Genomic DNA, 21,400 nt, shown 5'->3' with positions numbered 1-21,400 from the left:
TCCAAACTTTGCTCCTTACCTTTCAGAGACCAAACTAAAATGGATCAAGAACTTCTGCAAGTTTCAAAATGTTCATATAGAGTAATGTTATCTTCTTAGTTCAATATTTAATTTTGCTTTATCTCTGCTGAAAAGACTTCATCGTCCCCCCTGATCTTTTTTATTTATTTTTTTATTTTTTGTAGAATAATAAGAATGTAAATTATTTTTCTATCTTTTTTCAAGTTTCAAAATCAAACTCCAAAATACTTTCATAAATAACTGGCTTGGATATTAAGCATTTTTAAATGTACTTACATTAAGTGCTAGTTCATTTTCTATTTAGCTCCAAGACATTAGGTTATTTGAAGTTTTCAGTAACAACAGATTACAAAGAGAGGTGTCAGCTTTAACTTTGCTGTCAAAGTGCCTTATGTGTTATCTAACCTTTGTGGGGTAAATCAGTGTTTTACCTCTTCTAAAGCTTTTTACACAGAAAGATTTTCTATGGAAAAATGACCATTACTGCTATTGAAACTAGCATCCTGTGCTAGTTTTAGCTGTAAAAGTTACCACATTCCAATGTGAGAGACAATAATAATTAAAATGCTGGCAATCACCTGTCTCCATGGTTTGCTTTACTTTGGCTCTTTAGTTCTTTGGAAGTGTTATTCCAGTGAAGTCTGACGGGCATATCTAATGAGAAGCTGTCTTGCCAATGGGCCAGTTTTGCAAAGCAAAATGAGGCTTTATAATTATTTCTTCCAAGGATTTCTTGAACTGGTCTACAGTCGCTAATGCCAGAATATGGTCAAGATGGATATTACTGTGGTTGACTAAATAAAAGTGGGTCTGTGTAAATAGCTGAGAAAAATGAAAAGCCCCTAACTTCGTAGGGCGCTTCTTCCCCAACAAGTCAACAGGAAATTTAATCTTGAAATCAATGTAACCAGTTTCTCTCTGTCACAACATTAACTTTTAGCAGATGTTACAATAAGGCCCTCATCACAACAGATTAAGATTGCTCCAGTCTTCAGATGTGTAAGAACTATACAAACCAGGTGTCAAATCTGGACAATGTTATATGCAATGCAACTGAGCTGCCAAGGGTGGTATGTTAAATTAAAGGGTCATATAAAATGGATTAAAAAAAACAAACAAAAAAACAACTTCTGCTAAATTCTTCCAAAAACGATGACACCAGGGAAGGTTTTGTGAATATTTAAAATGGTCAGAAAAATCTCAAAGTGCATCAGTGAATAGTGAACTGCTTTCTTCATGAATCCCAGAAGACCTCTCCAAGAGACACCATTCAAAATCTGACTGTTGTTGTGGTTTAGTTTTATTTTGGTATTAAGACCAACTAATTGGATATGAAGTTGAGATTTTTATGAAACATTTGTTTATATTTTGTAGAGGTCTATGGTATATATTCTCCACTGATTGTGCATCCTGAGCTGATCACCAGTCCATCAGAGGACCAACAGAGAAACGGGAAACAATATGCAAAGAAATGCAACTGCACCTAACGTCACCTTAGAATCACCAATTAATGTAATAAATGTTTTTGGTCTATACCAGAAAATCAGGGTGAATTATTCTTTACACTACTATTATCACTGCCTGAAACCGCTAATTTCACAAGTTATTTTTGTTATAGGCTAATGTATTTGTTGTTATTTACATAATTTGAGTGATCCTAGTGGATACTGAAACATGACACATGACAATCCTCTTCTTAACCAAGACCACTGCAAATCCAAACATAATTAAATTCTTAAAGATACAACAATCAACACTAACACAGCTGACACAAACAAAACAGTCAATATGGCATTCCACTGACTGACCACAAGTTGTTTTTTTCTGGCTCAAGGCAAACTATAATAGATCTGCCATTTGACTGCTGAAGGTCAACCTTGACTAGTGCGCATTCAATGAACAGAAAATTTACAAAATCTGTGGTTCAACACAAGTCCACAGGTCAGTTTTGCCCTTGGGCCTCTGTTGGGGTTAATCTGGCTGTGGCAGTTCTTGTAAATATCACATCATCATCAGTGACTGGAACTGCCTTGGTGGCAGTGGAAGAGTTTTACCCCAACCTTTACCGTTGAGTCCTTTTGGCCAAAAGTTAATTTCAGTGCTGAGAGCAAGATTTTTTTTGTTCCAAGACTTATTTCAAGGTTTAATAGGACACAAGATTTATATGCATTTCTTCATTAAAATCAAAAGTGCAGTGAAAAATCTACAAATTCCAACATTCAAGTACATGGTTACTAGAAATGGGCTAGTTACTGGTAATAAGGTATCAGGTTTCTGAACGTTAACAAGGACCAATGAAAATCAAGCAATCACAGTAGAAAGTTTGTGCTTAATAATTACAGCACACTGGTGACACAGTGTCAAGGCAAGTGACATTTAATAAAATTGCATTTTTTTATGCTAATTACTCATTTAAACAACAGAAAAAAACTATCTCTGTAAACATTGCAAACTGAGGCCCCAGTGAGTTCTTGCTGGCCACAGTTATTTGAGATAGGCTGCTAATGAATAAAAACAAAAATATATTTATTGGCACAAATATCTATCAGCCTGAGCTGAAGGATGAAATAATAGTATACTTTTTATATTGTTACGGTGTACTGCTGTTTGCAAATTCCAAAGATTTAATTAACCGTGCAAGAAAGCTAGAGGCAACACATCCCAAAACTCTGCACAACTCCAGTCATTCTGTCAACAAGCCAGCATAAGCAGACTAAATGTGAAGGACATAGCATCTAGGAAATAAGCAAGAAATTGCCCGACACACCTCATTTCTTCAATTTAAAGAAAACCAGTAAAATGAGTTAGCGCTGGGCGCCTTTGAGTCTACACCGTAGGTCGGCATCTCTGGCAGCCTCTCTTTCTCTTTCAGTCTCTGAATCAGCAGGTCCCTTCGGTAAACAAGGCAGAGTGATTGTTGGATTTGCATATTCCTGAATAAATTATATTGCATTTGTGCGATAAGCACCACACTCCTGTTTAGTAGCTTTTCCACCTCCTTTTTATTGCCTGCAATTTCTCTCTTCCTCTCTCTCTCTCTGCACACCATTCACGCACACTGCCATGAATTAACCCTGAACACGAGGGACCATGAAGACAAACATGCTGCTCAAAATTCATGCTTTCTGCAGTCGGAAAGAAACATGCCATTGGCTCCCAGTGGGGTGAATACCTCCAAATACATGGATGGTTAATCAGGCTTGATAATGATGCAAACACAAGTCTGCCGCCAAGGACAAGGATGCTGACCACTCTCAGTGGTGAGGAGATGGAGTAGATACCTTGAACCAAGAGGAGGTGGAGATTAAAGACATCAGAGCTTCAGAGACACAACGTGTAGATAACAAAGAAAAATGGCAAGATAAGAGGAAGAGGAAAGTGTGACCCATTGAGTTTATTCAGTCTCAGACAGGTTCATGAACATGTGTGCATATTACCCTGTGGAACTGGGGAGGTGAGATTCTTGACAAGAAAATATCCACAGACTGTAACCCATTTTTAATCAAGGGATCGCTGTGCTAAGAAAGCCCGAAAATAAATTTCCAATGTTAAAATCATGTGAAGGACCTCAACCCTTACCACACCATCAACTCAGCTGACTGCTTTTTTTTTTATTCTCTCCGTTTCTTGGGAGATTTGGGCTGGTGGTATTTTGGCTGTGAAAAGGAAACCGTCGGACGGCGGGGGCATGAATATTCCAAATGACTAATGTTGCACATGCTTATTTTTGACATATCTGGTTTCCTCGGGGAAATAAAACACTTCTAATGCAGGGGGACCATCTGTTATCTGTTGCTGGTGTTTCAGAGCAGGCAGATTCACCGCACGCACACACGCCCAAAAATACACACAGGCGTACAGACACATATGTAGCACCACAAGCAGACAGATCGACACATTTCCGCTCAGCGGGGAGGCGTACGTACACATCGAGCAGCACGCACATGTACTAACGGTACCATCCGCTGGGAGCTTGCACAACAGACAGGATCTAAACTCTTATACAAACTGAACACTCTTTTTTTTTATATTCAGAATGTTTGTCAAATATGCTGTAAATCTTGGGCTATAGGTGACAGGGAATGCACTCACTTTTTATGTTCACCATAAATACCTGGCTCTGTCTCCTGGCAGCAGATGGAGCAGGATAATGTGCTGGTGGTGTGAAAGGGAGAATAAACTGGCTGTATGAAAACAAAACACGATACACAGGAAACAGCTCTCTCCATCACATCTATATCAGGAGAACCCTTCTTTCGATTTATTTCAAACTGTGGCTGCAGGAAAATGTGCGGGAGGTATAGAAAAACACCGCTTCCATAAATTGATAACCTGTTTTATTCACCAAGCTTCCAGGTATAAAAAAATACTCCTGTTTGTGTGATTAAATATTTTTGAAAGCTAAATCCAAAGCAGAGCTTAGAACAATATGCTTGAATATTTTTCAGCAATAGGTAATCTCTTAAATATACATTAGCCATTTTCCAGGTGAAATATCTTAAACTACATGGCAAGACTGAGCATACTTTGACAATGTCTGGATCAAATTGCCTATAAGCACATGACCGTTCTTCAATCCAGATATGGACATACCAACTCCTTAGTTTATCATATTATTCCTCTAGCATAAAGACAGTGTAAAATGGAGTGATATATCTCATCAGAGACACTTCCATTGTCACAATTTCACATTCAAAGCATGCACCAATTTTCATTTAGTTTTTAATATAAGTATAGCAGCTACCAAACCCCCCCAAAGAATTCTCTTCTTGCATTGCCAGAAAAGCTGTGCCCCAACTTGAATCTCCAATCATGCGTGATTGGATGCAAAATAGAAAACTCAGCTAATTGTAATTTCTTTATTGCCAGTGTAGTTTTTCTCTTTTTTTTTTTAAAGAAAGGAGCCATCTTTATCATTGATACATCTGTTTAGAAATGAAATGTTACTGTTTTTATTGTAAGAATCACATGAATTCTGTTTAAAAAGTTGTACATATTCTACAGGTTCCATATACACAGCTGGAAAAGGCAGGCTGTACAACCAGTAATGGGAGGATTTAAAAACAAATCTCATAATCATTTATCTCGCATTTTCTATACGAGAAAAACCTGGTCACAGTACCTCCAATGTCTCTGGCTCCTCCCTTTGAGAGAAGCAACACACCTACAAATGCAGCCAATTCCCCCACGTCAGACTTGACTGCATTAGCAGGGTTTTTACCTCAAAACTAAGGTAATCCAAATTCAATACGCACCTTATGAAACTTTAATTAGAACGGGTGTGCCAAATGGTTTTATGAATGCATAATTTACAAGGTCTACGCACTTTGAGTTACACTTTTCTAATCTCAAAGTTTTGACTGTTTATGCAATAACAAAATATTTTGTCAAAAGCTGTGGGAAGGCCACAAACTCATGGAGATATTGGAATAAAAAGTTGTAGCTGGTTGAGGTTAAAACACCAACATGGTTGTATATTTCACTGAAAAAAGGTCTTCTGTGTTTCTATCACCTTGCTTTCTGATTGGCTACAGGTCACATTCTTTCTTAGGAAACGTGACACACGTTGCAATATCAGGCCAAGACAACCGAAGACATTGAATATCCTCGATTTTAGCTTTGAGTGTTCCCAACATACTTCTGTGTGGAAAAGATCACTCAAAACACCCCACTCTGCAGAAATATCTCTAAAGATTATCTTTAGAACCAACCAAATAATTGGGGCATCCTAACGATTGTTGGAAAGAGAAAATCGGAACAAAAAGAGACCTAGACATAGGTCTTTTTTTTTTGTTGTTGAATCATGAACACTGACATTACCTGAGGCATGTACGCCTGTTGCTTTGAGTTCTTTGCAAACATCTACATGAGTAACAAACTCTTGGAGTAATTTTGATAGGCCAGCCAATCCTGGGAAGGTTCACCAAAGTTCCAAGTTTGTACATATTGGCTCTCATTGTGGTTCACTGTAACTCTTTTCACACATGTAGATGTCAATGATTCTTCAGTTTAGATGCCAACCAGGCATGTCGTGTGACATGACCTAAAAATCTGGGCTGATCAAAGTAAATTCATGATTTAAGCAAAATAGCATTTTGTATATAAGCTGGATTTCTTTGAAAAATTACATGCAACCAAATAACTATGGAACGGAACAGTTCATAGCACTATATACTGTACACAACAGAACTTAATGTTGAACAAAATTTGCCTGATTTCTTAACATTTCAATCCACATAAAAGTGGTATAGTTACGCCAAGATGAGGCACGTTAAAAATGAGTACCCATCTTTTACAACTCTGAAAAAAGGCATAGAAAAATCCATATAATTAATATTACAAGACTTTTTGAAAAGAACACTCACCTTATGTGGTAAATGAATTTATGATCAATTGCTATATCTTAACCAAAGGATGACTTGCGGTTGCATGATTGTTATTAACTGTAATGACAGACAGAACTGTATTTGTAATAGTAGGAAAAAGCTATGGCATTGTACTGTAAGAGGATCTTTGATAAAAATAAAGAAAGACATTCTACAATAGGGATCAAAGAAAATGTGTGGGCGCGTGTTTGCGTGTGTGTGTGCGAAGACAGTGGTGAGGTTTAATAACTTACCTCTGTCAGCTGCCTTTAAGTGAGGATCTTCACTCATGAGACCACCTGGGGCACTGTGGGCGTCTTTGATCTGTGAGCACAATGGAGGCAGAGAGGGTGAGAAAGCAGGGTCAAAGATCTGTACACTTAGCAGACCTTGGATATCACCTGCGTTATTGCATAAAGCGACATGGAAACCAGCACATCTTGTGTTTGTGAAAGAGAGCGCGGGTAAGAGAGATTTTTATTTTTTTTTATTTTCAAAGATCCTTTCAGCTCAAGTCCACGACTCTAATATGCACCTCCCAGCAGACGCTGACGACACTTGATGTTTCGAAGTACAAGGCATCTCTCACTGTGCTCCAGGAGCCTCTCTCAGGAGCCTTTCGAAAGACAGTTTAATGATGAAAGACAACATGCTTGGATGCTTGTGTTCTGTTTTTAGGTCACAGGGGAAATCCAGGCAAAGCCAAAACAATTTCAGCTCTTTAATTTCCCTTTAAAAGACGCCACAATTTATTTTAAAAGTCACACTCTGATTCTGTGGCTTGTGGAAGTTGTTAGCGCCGATAATCACCTCCCGGAGTAAATATTGACTACTAAGCTGCAGCTTAGCAGTAAAGGATACACTTGATAAAAAGAAAGATGTTTATCTGTAGCCAGTATTTTTCCTCCCTAAGATTATAAAATGTTTATTTTCCTTCATGCGTCCTCCTTTTTGATGCTCATAGGAACAAAAGAGAAAAAAAAGCTTTCTATAGGAGACTCTAGCAGTGAGGACATCTCAACATGAAAAGAGTCCTACATATGGGAAAGAGGAAATGTGGGTTTGATTTGATAAGCTGTCACATGCCGCATGCTGTCATCTTCTCCGTTATGGAAAAACAAGACTGTAAACTCAACTGTGCAAGTGAGAGGTGTCACCAAATGCAATGTGACTCACTGCTTCTGAAGGGAACAAAAACCTGCTTAAGATCACTTTGACTTTTCATGTGGTGTTTGCAGTTTGGATTCTCTTTCTGACAGACTGGACTGAAGGCAGACGCAACCGCTGAAGGAAAAGAGCATCAGTTCTGACATGCGTTCTAAAGCAATTGAGTGAAATGATTCTTCTGCCTTAAATTAAAAGCTTTCTTGGTCATTTTGTGGAAACAAGACTACAGTATCTACCAAAGATGCTCAAATCCATCTGACTTTTTTCTATGTTGTTGCATTAAAATCACAAAATTCTATGTGTTTTATAGCACTTTGTTGAAGTCAGAAGACTTCAAAATGATTAACACTACATTCAATCATTCACACGCTGGAGGTTTTTTGCACACTTTTACTTGAAAAATCGACAAACGTAACATGTACTGTTACTTTTGAGATCTTTCAGTTGGTAGATTATGAGGGAAAAATACAATCTATACTTCATTTACTTTTAAAATGTTTTTTCAGTTCAGATATCCATTCACTCAGAAAAATTATGTTACGTCCAGTAAACACGTTTTAGCAGAAGAAGAAATGAGTTTTAAAAAAATACCAAACCACATCTTTATAGTCAAAAAACCTTGGCTTTTAAAAATTGGATCAAAATTTGCCAAGTTTGTAGCTACAAGCAAGAAATTTGACTTAGGTTTCCATTGTATGCATTATAAAGTATAGTCACAACAGCAAACTTCAATATGTCAAAAACACTTAGTAAGTAAGGACTCAAGGGACAGGTAAGGACATGTGTAGTATTTACAGGAAAAAGTGTATACAGTCCATTTTTTGTTATACACGCATACAGACAGTACATATATACAGTAGATACATGTACATGCACATGAAAAGAGGGAAGTCTTACTGTGCTAGTCCAAATATGCTTATTTGTTTCCAGCTAAGTTAGCTGTCAACCCTGGCTGTGAGATTTTCATTGTGTTCAGCAGATGGATTGCCTGGGGATTGAAACTGTCTCAGTGTAGGCTGGGTTTTGACATTAGCATTCTATATCGCCAACCTGAGGCTAAAAGCCTAAATAACCTGTTACCAGGATGTGTCGTGTCGACAGATATATTAGCTGACCTTTCAATGGCCCTGGACGTATACAGGGCATGAACAGAGGCGATGTCAGTCCTGATGATCCTCTCTGCAGACCTAATTGTTTGTTGCAGTTTGGAGCTGTCCTGTTTTATGGATGAGTCAAACCACAGGACAGATTGTCTGAAGGCAAGTGTAGAAGATAAACAGTTGTTTAGTCAACAGGATTTGCATGTGTGTTCACATCTGCACAAAAGGTCTGAAATCATGAACTCTGGATGTAAAACAGACCAAATGTGTCAGGTGTGAATACACCCTAAGTTTCTGCAGGATGCAGGTTCTACTGAAGTCTCCATTGTTTTCAGCAGATTTAGCCTCTAGTGATTCTGACTGCATCAGCGGACCAGCCGATTCACCTCCTGTTTGTATGCAGACTCATTACTGTCCTAATTCAGACCAATTAAAGTGGTGTCGTCTCTAAACTTCAGGAGTTTCACAAACACCCTGAAGAAGAAAACTTTTGCATGGTGTGTTGCATTACAGACAGATTCACTAGGGGAAAAAACACTTTAAAACCTGTTCTTATTCCACCTACATTTTCATGTCCTGTCTTTGTACTCATTTGTGTTTGTTCAGGAGAGAAACTGGCAGCGTAAAGCCACGAAGAAGCCAAACACAGCGCGCTCAGAAATCAGTCAACACAAGTAAAAAGAGGCTTGCTCTTGAAAAACCGCCTGCCTTTGAAGGATCTTTATTCACCGTTCCCCAGCTGCCCGACAGTGAGTGAGTGCTTAGACATACAATGGACACACCGTGGGTATTTGTCCATCGAGAGCCGGGCCCCCACAAATGAAAAGAGGGACACGCAGACCCAGGAAGTGGCTAATTAATTGACAAGCAGAAATTTCTGAATTTGTAATGATCAAACAGACTTCATTTTGTTCCCCCACCACCATCCTTGCCAACCCATCCTCCCAGGCGACTTTCTTTAGAGACTAATCTTATAAATACAGCCCTAATCAAAATAAATGACTAAAACCTCTAAGGGAGTTGAGGGCTATACACAGTTACATCAGAGGAACTGATGCAATTTAAACAGCCGCCTGTGAGCCACCGATTCAGGGTTCAAAATCACAGTGAATACTTACTTATGTAATACTTCCAGCCCCGTTTTTGTTGTTGTTGCTCAGTTTGGCAGACCTACATTCATGACAGCCAAGTAGGAGAGACACAGCTTCCTCTCTGTGAGTATTTTGCTGAATTCCCACAGCAGTGTGCTCAGCTGGTGTGTCACATTTTACAGACTTTCCTCCAGTTTTAATGTGTCTATTCTATTCTTATGTCTGAGCGCACTTTTCTCATATGTTCTCTGCAGATTTGGACATCTGTAAGGTTAACCAAGCAGTGATGTGATAAAAAAAAAGTGTTTCCTTGAGATGTCTTCTGTTTCTGCTTTTTTTGTTACAGTTATGTTTCACAGCAGAGGACAAATTTAAATATCAGAAATACAAACCCAAAAACCCCATCACCCATGTTTGCCAACTTCTTCTCTTTTTTTTTTGCATGGTATGAACTCACTTGAAAGCTGCTTTTATATTTACTGAGGTTACCAGACATTAAAACTTGTATGACCTCAAGCATTTCAGTTCAACAACATAGGAAATACTGGAAGAAATCTCCACAGAGAAATGTATAGCTCTATATGTTTTTCTCCCGTTTCCAAATGCATCGGTTTTTGATTTTTCAAAATTCTACAGCAAGAAACATTCTGGCTTACAGCAGGTTTCTGAGAATAAATGTGGTGAAATATACTTTCAATCTGTCCCGTGTTTGATGGATATGTTTCAGCCACAAAACTCCACAGAACAGATTGCACAGACTGTGCAGCCATAACTCTAAGCAGCTCTCTGATTTAAAGGAAAGCTGTTACAGATGTTTAACTCACAGACTTGAGCTGTGCTGACGTCAAAATTTAGTTTTCACGTTTAAGCTGAGTTGTTTATGGAGCTGCGTTTATTATGCAGAAGAACAGAAATTTATGGCGACAGAGGCAGAAGCATAATATCTGCAGAACACAAAGAATCTTTTGCCTCGTGACACTGCTGCTAATACAAACTGAAGCAGACTGTGACATTCTTGGAGGCCTCTGCTGAGGTTCAGCTCTTGGGCAGGAGGGCAGAGTGGAAGCCGAGCGCTGATCCAGTCTCTGAAGTTCAAGTTTTTGGGAAAAATCAATTCTGTAAGCATCACCAGCAAAACGACTTAGTGTAGAGAGGTCCTTAGGAACTTTTCAAAATGTGACAAGTAGGTTTTTGTAACAGGCAAATCACAAGCAAATTCAGCCTGAAGAAAAATAAATAAATTTTCTTATTCTAAAACCCAAAAAGACTTCTGAGCTGACGTTAGTAGAAATGATCACTTTCTTCAAAAGCAGGAGGTTCTACATAAAGCAATTTAAGTTCCATTTTAAATCAAAATATCAGTTCATCAGAAGAAGCTAAGCAAGTTACATTTCTGCTTTGCAAAAAAATTTATTTTAGCCTCATGTACTATAAAGAATGTTTTTTGATGATAACCCTAGACGATAAAAGAAAAGTTGTTATACTTTTCTTTTTTCTTTTATTAGCAGCTGCATGACCAACTGCTAAAAAGGAAGCAAGCTGGCCGATTTGTTGCTTGTAATTCCAAGCTGCAAGTTTTGCTCATGTCGTAGTGCATGTAGACGAAAGTTACCCTTAGCAGGAAAAAATAATGCATATTTGCAGAAAATTTGAAGGCATATTATTGAAAGTGTAAGGAACTTAAGCTGAACAGTGTAGAACAGAGCTTTCACCATTGTTTTCCATTACAAGTGAGTACCAGCTCTAAGTGGGTTGGGTTGCCTTAGCAGGGCGACTCCAAAGTCAGAAATATAATGCAATCTTTATGTGATGTTCATGCAACAAAAACAGAACGTAAAACACTGAAAAACGTCTGCACCTCATACTTCTTTTTTTTTTTTACCCCTCCAGGGGGTCTTTTGTGGGCTCTAGTGTCCCTTATATGATAGTAGGCTGACAGGAAACGGGGAAGGAGAGGGGGGAAGACATGCGGCAAATGTCGTCGGGTCCGGGAGTCAAACCCACGACGGCCGCGTCGAGGACTCAAGGCCTCCAAATACGGGTCGCGCTAACCATTACGCCACCACGGCACGCCCCTGCACCTCATACTTAAGCCATGATGTGTTTTCAGTGTTGTCATTTTCCTGAAAGCTCCAAATGTGCTAAGTAACTATTCTAAGTTTTTATATATGGCCTGATTCTTGTGAAGGAGTTGATCTCGCCACATATCCCTTAGCCAGTCTTCTGGCGTTGCATTTTCAGTACAGCTCTACATTCTTGGATTCACAGGGAAGTAGGTTCCTCCCTATGGTTCCAGGTAACCATTACTAGTAAAAAAAAACTCCTATAACCGAGTCAAGACACGCTGAGCAGGCACTGTTAGAAAATGGGCACATAAGACACTGACATTACTGTATGCAAATGTTGCAATTGCTCCAAAATCTACACATCTGACACATTTGTAGGAAAAGTTAGCATAAGACATTAAAACAATTCTGTTAAATTAATTATTTTTTTCCCTTACTAGCAGAAATGCTAGAAAATGGAGTGGGTGGTCTACATTGCATTTGTATTTTCATGTTATGTTTTGAAAACTTTCAAAGTGCCACAAATCAATAAACACTTCGTACAGTTTAATAATACTTTCAAAGTACATATGATTAAAAAAAAAAAAATTAGTGTTAAGGCTACTAATTCAAGTCAGAATAGTCGCTTGTACAGAACCCAAAATCATAAAATCAGTTTGTTAGTATGAAAACTCAATATTAGAAGTTGCTTCATTTTGGCTTTTGGAGAAATAACAGAACCGATGACAAGTGATTAATCATGCAGAAGAACAGCCTGGTGTCAACTGGACGCCTTTAGCAGCAACAAGAAAAAAATATATATCTTGGAGTTTTTATTCATTCTGTTCAACTTGGCCATGTTTGAGATTAGATCAAGGCAGCACAGACGGTGTGTGGTAGTACCAGTGTGCATATGTGTGCCTGAGAGACGGCGTGTGTCCTCTGCAAGAGGTAAAATAATGACAGGCGAGAATGGATGGCTGGTGACGCTGTGACGAGGAAAGCGCCACATATTTTTGGCCTCAGGCTGGGCAGCTGCGAGAAAATTCTCCTCTCTCTCTCACCCCCCGCCCCGTTTTCCTTGGTTCGCTCCCCTGCTTTCCCACCATCCCTGTTCTACCCCCACCACCCCACATCTGCGACACTGTTCAAACAGAGGACAAAGATGCCCCGAGTAGTTTTTCTCTTCCAATCCCATACATGGCTGCTGGCACTTTACTCTTCTGTATCTCTTCTGACAGAGTGAGGCGTGGTGGTTTTAAGGAGTTAGTCTTTTGATTAATTTTAAATGCTCTTAAAACAAAATCCCTTTTTCAAGGAGCGAAGTTGTTCCCATCTTTTACTGCATGATATCAGGCTTTGTTTCTACAGCAGATAAAATTCTGTTTGATATTGAGGGAATAAAAGTGGTAAATACAACTGAACATTTGTTATCGTTAACCAATGCATCACATCTCTTAGAAGGCTTAGTTTAGAAGTCTCACCTGAAAAGACCCAGGTCGACCTAAAAGAGCAACTTTTTACACCCAAAGACTGAACATTTCGCTCAATGTTTTTTGCAGATATTACCATCAAGATTCAGGTTTTCAGGTCACAAAATCTTGATTGGATTTAGCTCTTGACTTTGACTAGGCCATTCCAACACATGCATAGGCGTTCATCTAAACCGTCGTTGCTCTGGTTGCATGCTTACTCCACCTTGATGTCATCTGAGTGAAGCTCTGGATCTGTTAATGATCCAACCAACGGATCCAGCAAGGGTGACTCTCAAAAATACAAAAACCTTTGAAAAAAATAAGTCTACAGATAATCTCAACTTTTTGTTTTTGCAAGTGCTTTATAATTTACTTTGCATGCCTTTTGTTAGGCTGTTGGAGGAAAAACTGCATTTAACTATACAATTTGTTTTTCTTATAAAACAAAAAAAGTTTATAGTTTAAATAAGTGCAAGAGTCAATTAAGGTTTGTTTTTTTTATGAGAGAGAACCGCCTCATTTCCCTGCACCCAGGCATGAAAAGTGGATGGCTATGGGCGGTGAGAAAATCAGCAGCTTGTGTGACGCTGTCACACTTTTGGGTCATGCCAGTTGGCGTCCTCAATGTGCAACAGCGGTGCGATCCAGACACAGCAGTGACAAGAAAGTAAGAGAACAGAAGGGGAGAACGTGGCAGCCAAGGACTACCGGCTTTAACATCAAACGAATGTTGTCACAACAGAGCCACCCTTTTAGCTGCGACACCATTCAGCTGCTCGTCACACAGAGCACGAGGCGAGGCGGAAAAGTCATGCAAGCACAATGTTTATTAAATGAAAGAGCAAACAGCGTTACAGCAGCGATGGTGGTGAAGTGCCGTGTTGTCAAACGTTCATAAAAATACCCCAAAAAAAGGCATGGAAAGACAGTGTTTTCTCAGCCCTCCACGAAATTGAATGTTGGGGTAGGAAATGAAGTGTAGCTTCTAATCACAGCAAAGACAATCACCGAAGCATGCGCTTGAGAAATGTGACATATGGAGGAAGAGGCCGGGGTTGAGCAACACTGACGGAAACAACAAAAGTAATTATTTAAAGGTCTTGTTTTATGATGTATTAGTTTACAGCATATCGCTGACACTGGCAGCTGGGAGAAGACAATGGCGAAAGCCGTCATTAGGTTCAACGTATTAAAATAATTTTTCTTCATTTTATCTTAGTGTTGCAGTAATTAGTGCTATGCTTTTTACTTTCATAGTCAGTGTTAGCATATTTTTTTTAAGTCAGCATCCCCACATAAATTTCTGCTCTGTTTTGACTGTCTATTTTCTATGCGATTTTTTTGTCTAAAAAAGAAATAGTTCTTTTATCTTTTTTTTATATAATGAGAAAAACGCGTGTTTGAGATGTTACCTAAAACCATATCCACAAGTGTGCCTCTACTTGTTTGGTGGTTTAACCCACCGGAAAACTAGATAAGTCATCTGGGCTATCCTGAATTGTTTAAGTGACATTTGCTTATATAAACTTTTGAATTGAGAGAAACATTAAAACCTCTCTAAACAAGCAAACAAAAAATATCTTGATATCGCTACATAACCTAAAATGGGAAAAGCTTAGTTTGATTTAAAGTGACAGACAGAAAAAAAACTTGTCTTTTTAATATTTCAACTGTATATTGTACAAAAAAAAAACGAACCAAGTATAGAAGCCTGCGGTATTATATAATTTACATTGGTACACAAGGAAGATTTAACTTTAAATGAACAAGTTGCAATCTGTAAGACAAATATGATCTAAACCAGCCAAGCATTGCTTCCTGGTCGTTCAAACCTCTGCAAAAGAATACTCTACTTTAGTATACAACCGTAAAGCAAAGGCATTATACTACAATTAGCAAAATATTCAATTATAACTGTGTTATACTGCCAAAAGAAACAAACATGCATTAAGCTTCAGTGTGATCCTCAAAGTGAATAAATTGTTTTATTTAGTGCCATAAATGCTGCAGTCTGTGGACCAAAAAGCAGATTTCCACCCATATGCTGGCATTTTAACTAACAGTATCAGATGGATGGGCAGAAGTTCTTTGGTCACACTAAAATTTAAAGCAGCAGCTAAGTGAACAGCAGCCAGACTAAACCAGGCTAAGAGAGTGTGACAGAAGGGAAACAGGATGGCAAAAAAAAAAAAAGAGTAGGACTGTCATGAAGACAAACCAAAAAGAAAGGTTATCTCCAAGCAGACGCTACAACCAGGGGCCTGTCAGTCGTCATCGCGTGCTACTCTCGGTGAAACCGAGGCAATGTTCCCCATAAAATATTCACCAAAGTTGTTTTTACTTAAAAAGGAGCGACGAGAGGGTGGGGGGAGAAAATGTGCTGTGATAGATATTTGGAATGTCCCACAAATGCTGTGGATGTCAGGTTTGCTTAAGGCCTCTGTGAGCGTGAGACAGCAAAACGGCAGGGGGTCCATTAAATGTTCACACAAATGGACTATGAACAGTGCATCAGTATCCACTGCCAAAAGCTCCCGCACAGTCCCAAAAAGACGCTTCTGATTCTAGTCCACCCTCAGGAAAATTCAAAGCTTTTACTTTTAATGACTCTTGCTTTTCTAAAATATAGCTGCGTTGTATATTATTTTTTGGTAGGAGACACTTTACATAAATTTAGGAAGTTAAGTGAGGCCTATAGAGCGTGAGGATTATCCTGCCTACAGGATGACGCCTGCAGGCAGCTGACAAGGGTTTTTCTACCTGCCAACAAGGTTGTTGTCCATGTCGTTCCACCTTCGCTAGGGTTGCAACTTTACTAAAATGTTATACTCAATACTGATACTAACCATAATAGTCGATACTTCATGCCATTTTTAATACTCCCACAACTTGGTTAGGAGGAACAAGGGTCTGTCTAGATAAGAGGAAACTATATGATTAATTACAATATGAAATATTTACTTTCTTAAATAAATAAGTAGGGGAGAACTAAGCCCTCATTTAGGAGGATATGCTTCACTTTCATATTTGGTAAAACGGTAAAAGGTAATTAGTATAACTGTTAACATCCTTTATGTAACTGTGCACCTTTTATTTAATTACTACTCTATCTCTAGCACTGTGTGTTTCCATTTGTCCATCAATTTGCTACTGATGAAAAATAAATGTTACTACTGACATTTATTAACGCTCGTTATATACTAAAATAAACTGTTTATAAACATACATCCATCTGACGCCTCAAAAACATATTTTGGGCAAATAAGAATAGATCAGTTTATATTGACTTTGATGCAATGACTCATCTTTTTAGTGTCAACTTAATCAAAACATTGATTATTTTTTATAACTAACCTTGCAAACACAACTACCAAAATCAGCAACTGGCTGATATTCACTCTTAAATCATATGAAAGTAGTAACAAGTGGACTTTTTTATCTCTATTTTTCAAATAATAATAACGTGGAGCCTGTTTTGTGAGGAGCATGGTATAGACATCATATTCTTTCTTTCTGCCATTATATTATATATGCTCTTAATTAGCAACATTCCCAAAGCCTTTAAATTTCCAATTCAATATCTTAAACTTTGTAGCTGGTAACAAAATATACAAACCCAAACCACAGCAAAAAAAAAAAAAAAAAAAAAAGCAAAGATGGTGGAAAACAGAGCCTCCTTGATTAAGAGGTTTGACTGAGCAGTACAAATCCCTATATCTTTCCGTTTTTATTACCTGTAACTGAGGTCAGCCAAAACCAAGCAATTTATCTGACCAAGTGGAAGAGGGTCGGCTTTTCTCTAACTAGGAAGAAGTGAAATAATTAGTTCCTAATTAAGACATTGGACGATTCACTTATTTTCCTTCCTCACAGACAGCTCTGTCTCGACCTTTTTCTCCCGTTGCCAGGATGTGCATTGTGTATAGAAGCGGAGTGGTAAGAAAACACGCCATTAGCTGCTGTAGCTACTGTGTCAGGTTTCAACCCAACACAATAACACCCAGTCCCTTTGTATCAACGTGAAAAGGTCAGATCTGTCACTGGTCTCAAAGCAGTGTGGCCTGCAACACGCTCTTTTCCTGATCTGTAGTTTGGATTTTTGCCATCTTGAGGGAATAAAGGTCGGGTCCCACTCACCGCTAAATAGGGAATGTGACTGGAAGATGTCGACTGCAGCTGAGATGCTTGATTACTCTGAATGAAGAGAGCGAGACGTACAAAAATGCCTCACTGTGAGTTCACAACCTCTTGACAAACAAGTGTCTCTGATGATTGAGTGTCACTGGCAGTTTCCAATAACAAAGTACTTATGGGGTCATTTGTAGCTGTTCTGCATATAAAGCTGACGATTGACTTCCTCACGTCAGCATAAAGAACTGTTATAATCAAGTAATTTTGTTTATCTGCACTCACCGGACAGTTTATTAGGTACATCATGCGAGTAACAGGTTAGAAGCATTTTCCCCTCAGAATTGCCTCAATTCTTCATGGAATAGATGCAACAACATTTCTAATATTCCTGGAGGATTTTGGTCCTTGTGGAGACTGAATTATAATCCGTTAGCTGTGGAGACCTTTAGAGCACAGTCAATTCAACATTGCCATGCAAAGCAAACTATTTCAAGGTTTTTTGAGGTTTACCGTGTTGTCTAGGAATCTGCTGCATGACTACTTACTGTGTTCACAAGGGGATGGACGTGATTGGTAATAAAACCCAAGCTAGACCATGGCATTTAAATGGCAATCAGATGGTACTAAGGGACAGAAATTGGGCCAAAATATCCCCCCACACTATGACACCACCAGCAGCTCATACATGGGAGAATTAATACATGTCTTCATGTTCTTTATGCCAAATTCTTGTTTCCAGATGCAATTGACTGATTTGCTATGTGAGTGAACAAGAAATTAAACAGGTGAACAAAGTAGCCAGTGAGTGTTTTTTAAGAGACGTACAGCTGAGGGTCAATTAAAGAACCAAACTTATTGTAGCTTGTAAATAACATTGTGTGCCGTTTTTGTAGTCTGAAGAACAAATCTAATCCTTAAAGCACTTTTATGCTCCACAACCATGAACCTAAAACAATGTTTTATTCTCAACAAGACTTCTTGTTTTTCATGAGTAAGGCAGATAAGTGTTGATTTTCATAAGATGTATGTTTTTTTTGGGTTTTTTTTTAATTTGTCATTATGTGTCTAGAACATAACGTTGGAGTGGTGCCCTCAGTGATAAATAGATAAATAACTAAAGTCTCAATCAGTCCTTACGGTGCAGCAAATAGATGTGAGTGTGCCTGCAGGGGGGCAGAGACGAGATGGCTACAAGAAAATAGTTGCTGTGCTGGTCTGAACTTGCCCATAGCTAAAGTCAGAGTAAGAATTAAATAGTTCAAAACATCTACAACTGTAACAAACCAGGATGTACGTTTAGGTTCCCACCAGATAGTTGGGAGGGTTGTAAAGAACATAAAAAATCTTCAGAAATTTCCAAATTCAATGTTGGAGAACTCGGGTCATTGCTTCAGTCAGAGATACTGCAGTACAAACAACTTTCAGCCTTTTACATGTTTTTTTCAACTACCTGACTACCTGTAAATGGGTAGGACATGAGGTGCATACATGTTTAGGATTTAAAAGATTTAAATGTAACTCTACATAGTTTTAAATGCATTTTTGTGCCAGTTTGTTTTAATTGAAAATTTTTTTAAAAAGCACATTGTACTGCCTTTGATCAGAAGAGGAAATGTTTTTTTCTTAAACTCTTACAGGATAGGATATTCTACAATGCAAAGCTCCTAGCAATAGCTGTAGAAATAAAATCATTTTATTTCTGCTCCATGTTTTTTTTAATAGTGTGTTTTTATTAAAAGATGGGGTGCGGGAGTTTTTCCTTATGATTCATATTCTGTGAAGCAGCACAGAGATAAGCCTGGCATATGGTGAAATCTAATCTGATCCCCAATGTTTCTTTTTTTTTTTGTCTATGGAAATGACTAGCTAGTTATCATCAGACTCAGTTATTTGTTCAGATTCTCGTCGTGGCTTAGTGAAGGGACTCAATCACTGCTGCCCAGCGATAGGCCTCACTTTCGCCTTGTTCCCGTCTCATCTTTTTATCTGAAGAAGCGGAAATGAAAGGATGGTATCTCTGTTCGGGAGATGGAGAGAAACGAGCAGCGTCTTTTTCGGGCTTTGGCTGTTGGGTATATATATATATATATAAAACATTTTTATAATTTTGTGTTCAGAAAGAAATGCTAGCGCTTTAGGAAGTGAGAGCAGATTAAACAAAGCTAAGTAAAATACGGTAATTTATGTTGTGACATCTACAGGAGTAATGAAGCTTTTAAACATTTGATGCAAACAGAGAGTAGTATGAGACGTGTGTTGTACAAACAAACACTTGTTTCTGAGTCACTGAATTTCAGCAGTGAATTCTCTGAAACAACACTTTACAGCTTTTCTCACGCCGTTTTAATTGAGTTTTTAAATAACATCAAGTCAACATATGATCCCTGTCAAGAATAACTCATGCATTCATAAAGATACACTGAAATACTAAGCTTACGTAAACTCTAGGATGAGTGGAATGTTACAGCCATTGTACTTCAATAATATTTCCATTTAACGGCTTGATGTTCTTGTTTTAGAATGGAGCCCGTTGAAATTTGAAAACAAATATATTTTTATCTGAATATTTTAAGCTCTTAACCTCAGAAGGCATTCAGTTGCTTAAGGAGGATTAAAGTACCATTTTTGCCTTCTTTTTTTCTTTCAGCTGCTCATTTATGACGATTGTGCTGCGGCAGTGTGCAAAGACATGTACAGAGCAATCAGCAATTTCTTTAACACTGGCTACTTTAATTATTTGAAAAGAAATCCTGATAGTACCTGACATTTTGTAAAGGCATCAGTTTTTACAAACTCATTTAGAAAGCATCAGTAAAAACTGGGAATACCTTTATTCTCCATTGAGCAAAGGTGAACATTTTTTTCTTGAGCTTTTGCTACTCCAATAGAAGAAAATGTTTTCTGCACAGTTAATGTGGACCAGTGACAAATCAATAAATCTCAATAAAATTTCAATTTTTGAGCATTTACAAATTCTCATAATGTTCAATACAATTGCAAGAGAGCTTCACGTTTGTATAATCCAACAAAGAACCAACCAAATGAAAACAATGAAAGTTCGAGATAAAAGTGTTTGATCTTACCTTGTAGCCATCGCCTCGTATTAGGACGTCCCAGAGGGTGTTTTGAAACTTGCTCAGATCCATTTGGTGGCCTCCACCCAGCAAAGTCTGGTTGTAAAAGTAAACATTTTTTTTATAAATAAATAAAAACAGTTAAATCATCAAAATACAACCATTAATAGAAAAGAATCTCTTTAATTTCACCTGCTGCAGTGATTTACAGCCAGTGTATGTGGTTTAAAGTCAGTGCCCTGCAAAACTATTCATTCCTCATGAATTTTCTCATAATTTCTATCTTTACATACACAAATTTCAATGTAATATATTGGGATTTTGGGGGGACAGCTCAACTCAAAGTGTGGCTTAATTGTGTAGAAGAAGAAGAATGCAATTTAAGTGTAATGTTAAATGATGTAATTGCCCTTGTTATTTGTTGAATATACGTGACATATTTGTTAATTGACTTATTCAACAGACGCACAGTATGTATGCCTATTTAGTAAATCAAAAAACAAATGAAAAATATGTTTCAATCAAGCTGTGATATTGTAAACTAATGATAAAGAATGCCATGTAAATACAAATCTGTTTAAACATGTAAATGTCTGCAATATTAAGTGTTATTGCTGCTTTTTTTCTTTGGAAAATAGAAAAGGAGAAACAAGTCTGGAAAACCAAACAATTTCAAACCCTCAGTTTTATTGTTTCCATACCTATACAGCCCTAAAATAAATCACAAAAGGACATTCCAAGCTTACCAAGAGACAACCTGGGAAACATGTTAGTAGCAGGCTTTGACTGGGCCTTAATGTATGCCTAAGCTTTCATCTAAACCGTTTAATGTTAAGGGTCCTTGTACAGACATCAATATAGTAGGGTATTTTGTGCAGACTGCCTGCAAAGGTATGAGTTTATTAAAAAAGAAAACATACATTGCATAACT

General features: G+C 38.0%; 1 protein-coding gene across 1 annotated transcript in view; it reads right to left on the bottom strand.

Moving 5' to 3' along the window:
- Window positions 1-21,400, bottom strand: part of LOC116733291 (glucosidase 2 subunit beta-like) — a 145,518-nt gene that overhangs the window by 74,941 nt on the left and 49,177 nt on the right. Inside the window, exons 9-10 of the mRNA XM_032584088.1 lie at window positions 20,479-20,565; window positions 6,641-6,710 (exon numbers count right to left, since the gene is read on the bottom strand). Coding sequence (XP_032439979.1) covers window positions 6,641-6,710; window positions 20,479-20,565 — 157 coding nt within the window. The remainder of the gene's footprint in view (window positions 1-6,640; window positions 6,711-20,478; window positions 20,566-21,400) is intronic.

Source organism: Xiphophorus hellerii, chromosome 14 (genome assembly GCF_003331165.1).
Source record: "Xiphophorus hellerii strain 12219 chromosome 14, Xiphophorus_hellerii-4.1, whole genome shotgun sequence".
In the NCBI taxonomy this organism is placed as follows: Eukaryota; Metazoa; Chordata; class Actinopteri; order Cyprinodontiformes; family Poeciliidae; genus Xiphophorus; species Xiphophorus hellerii.
This window is presented reverse-complemented; position numbering and strand designations above follow the sequence as displayed.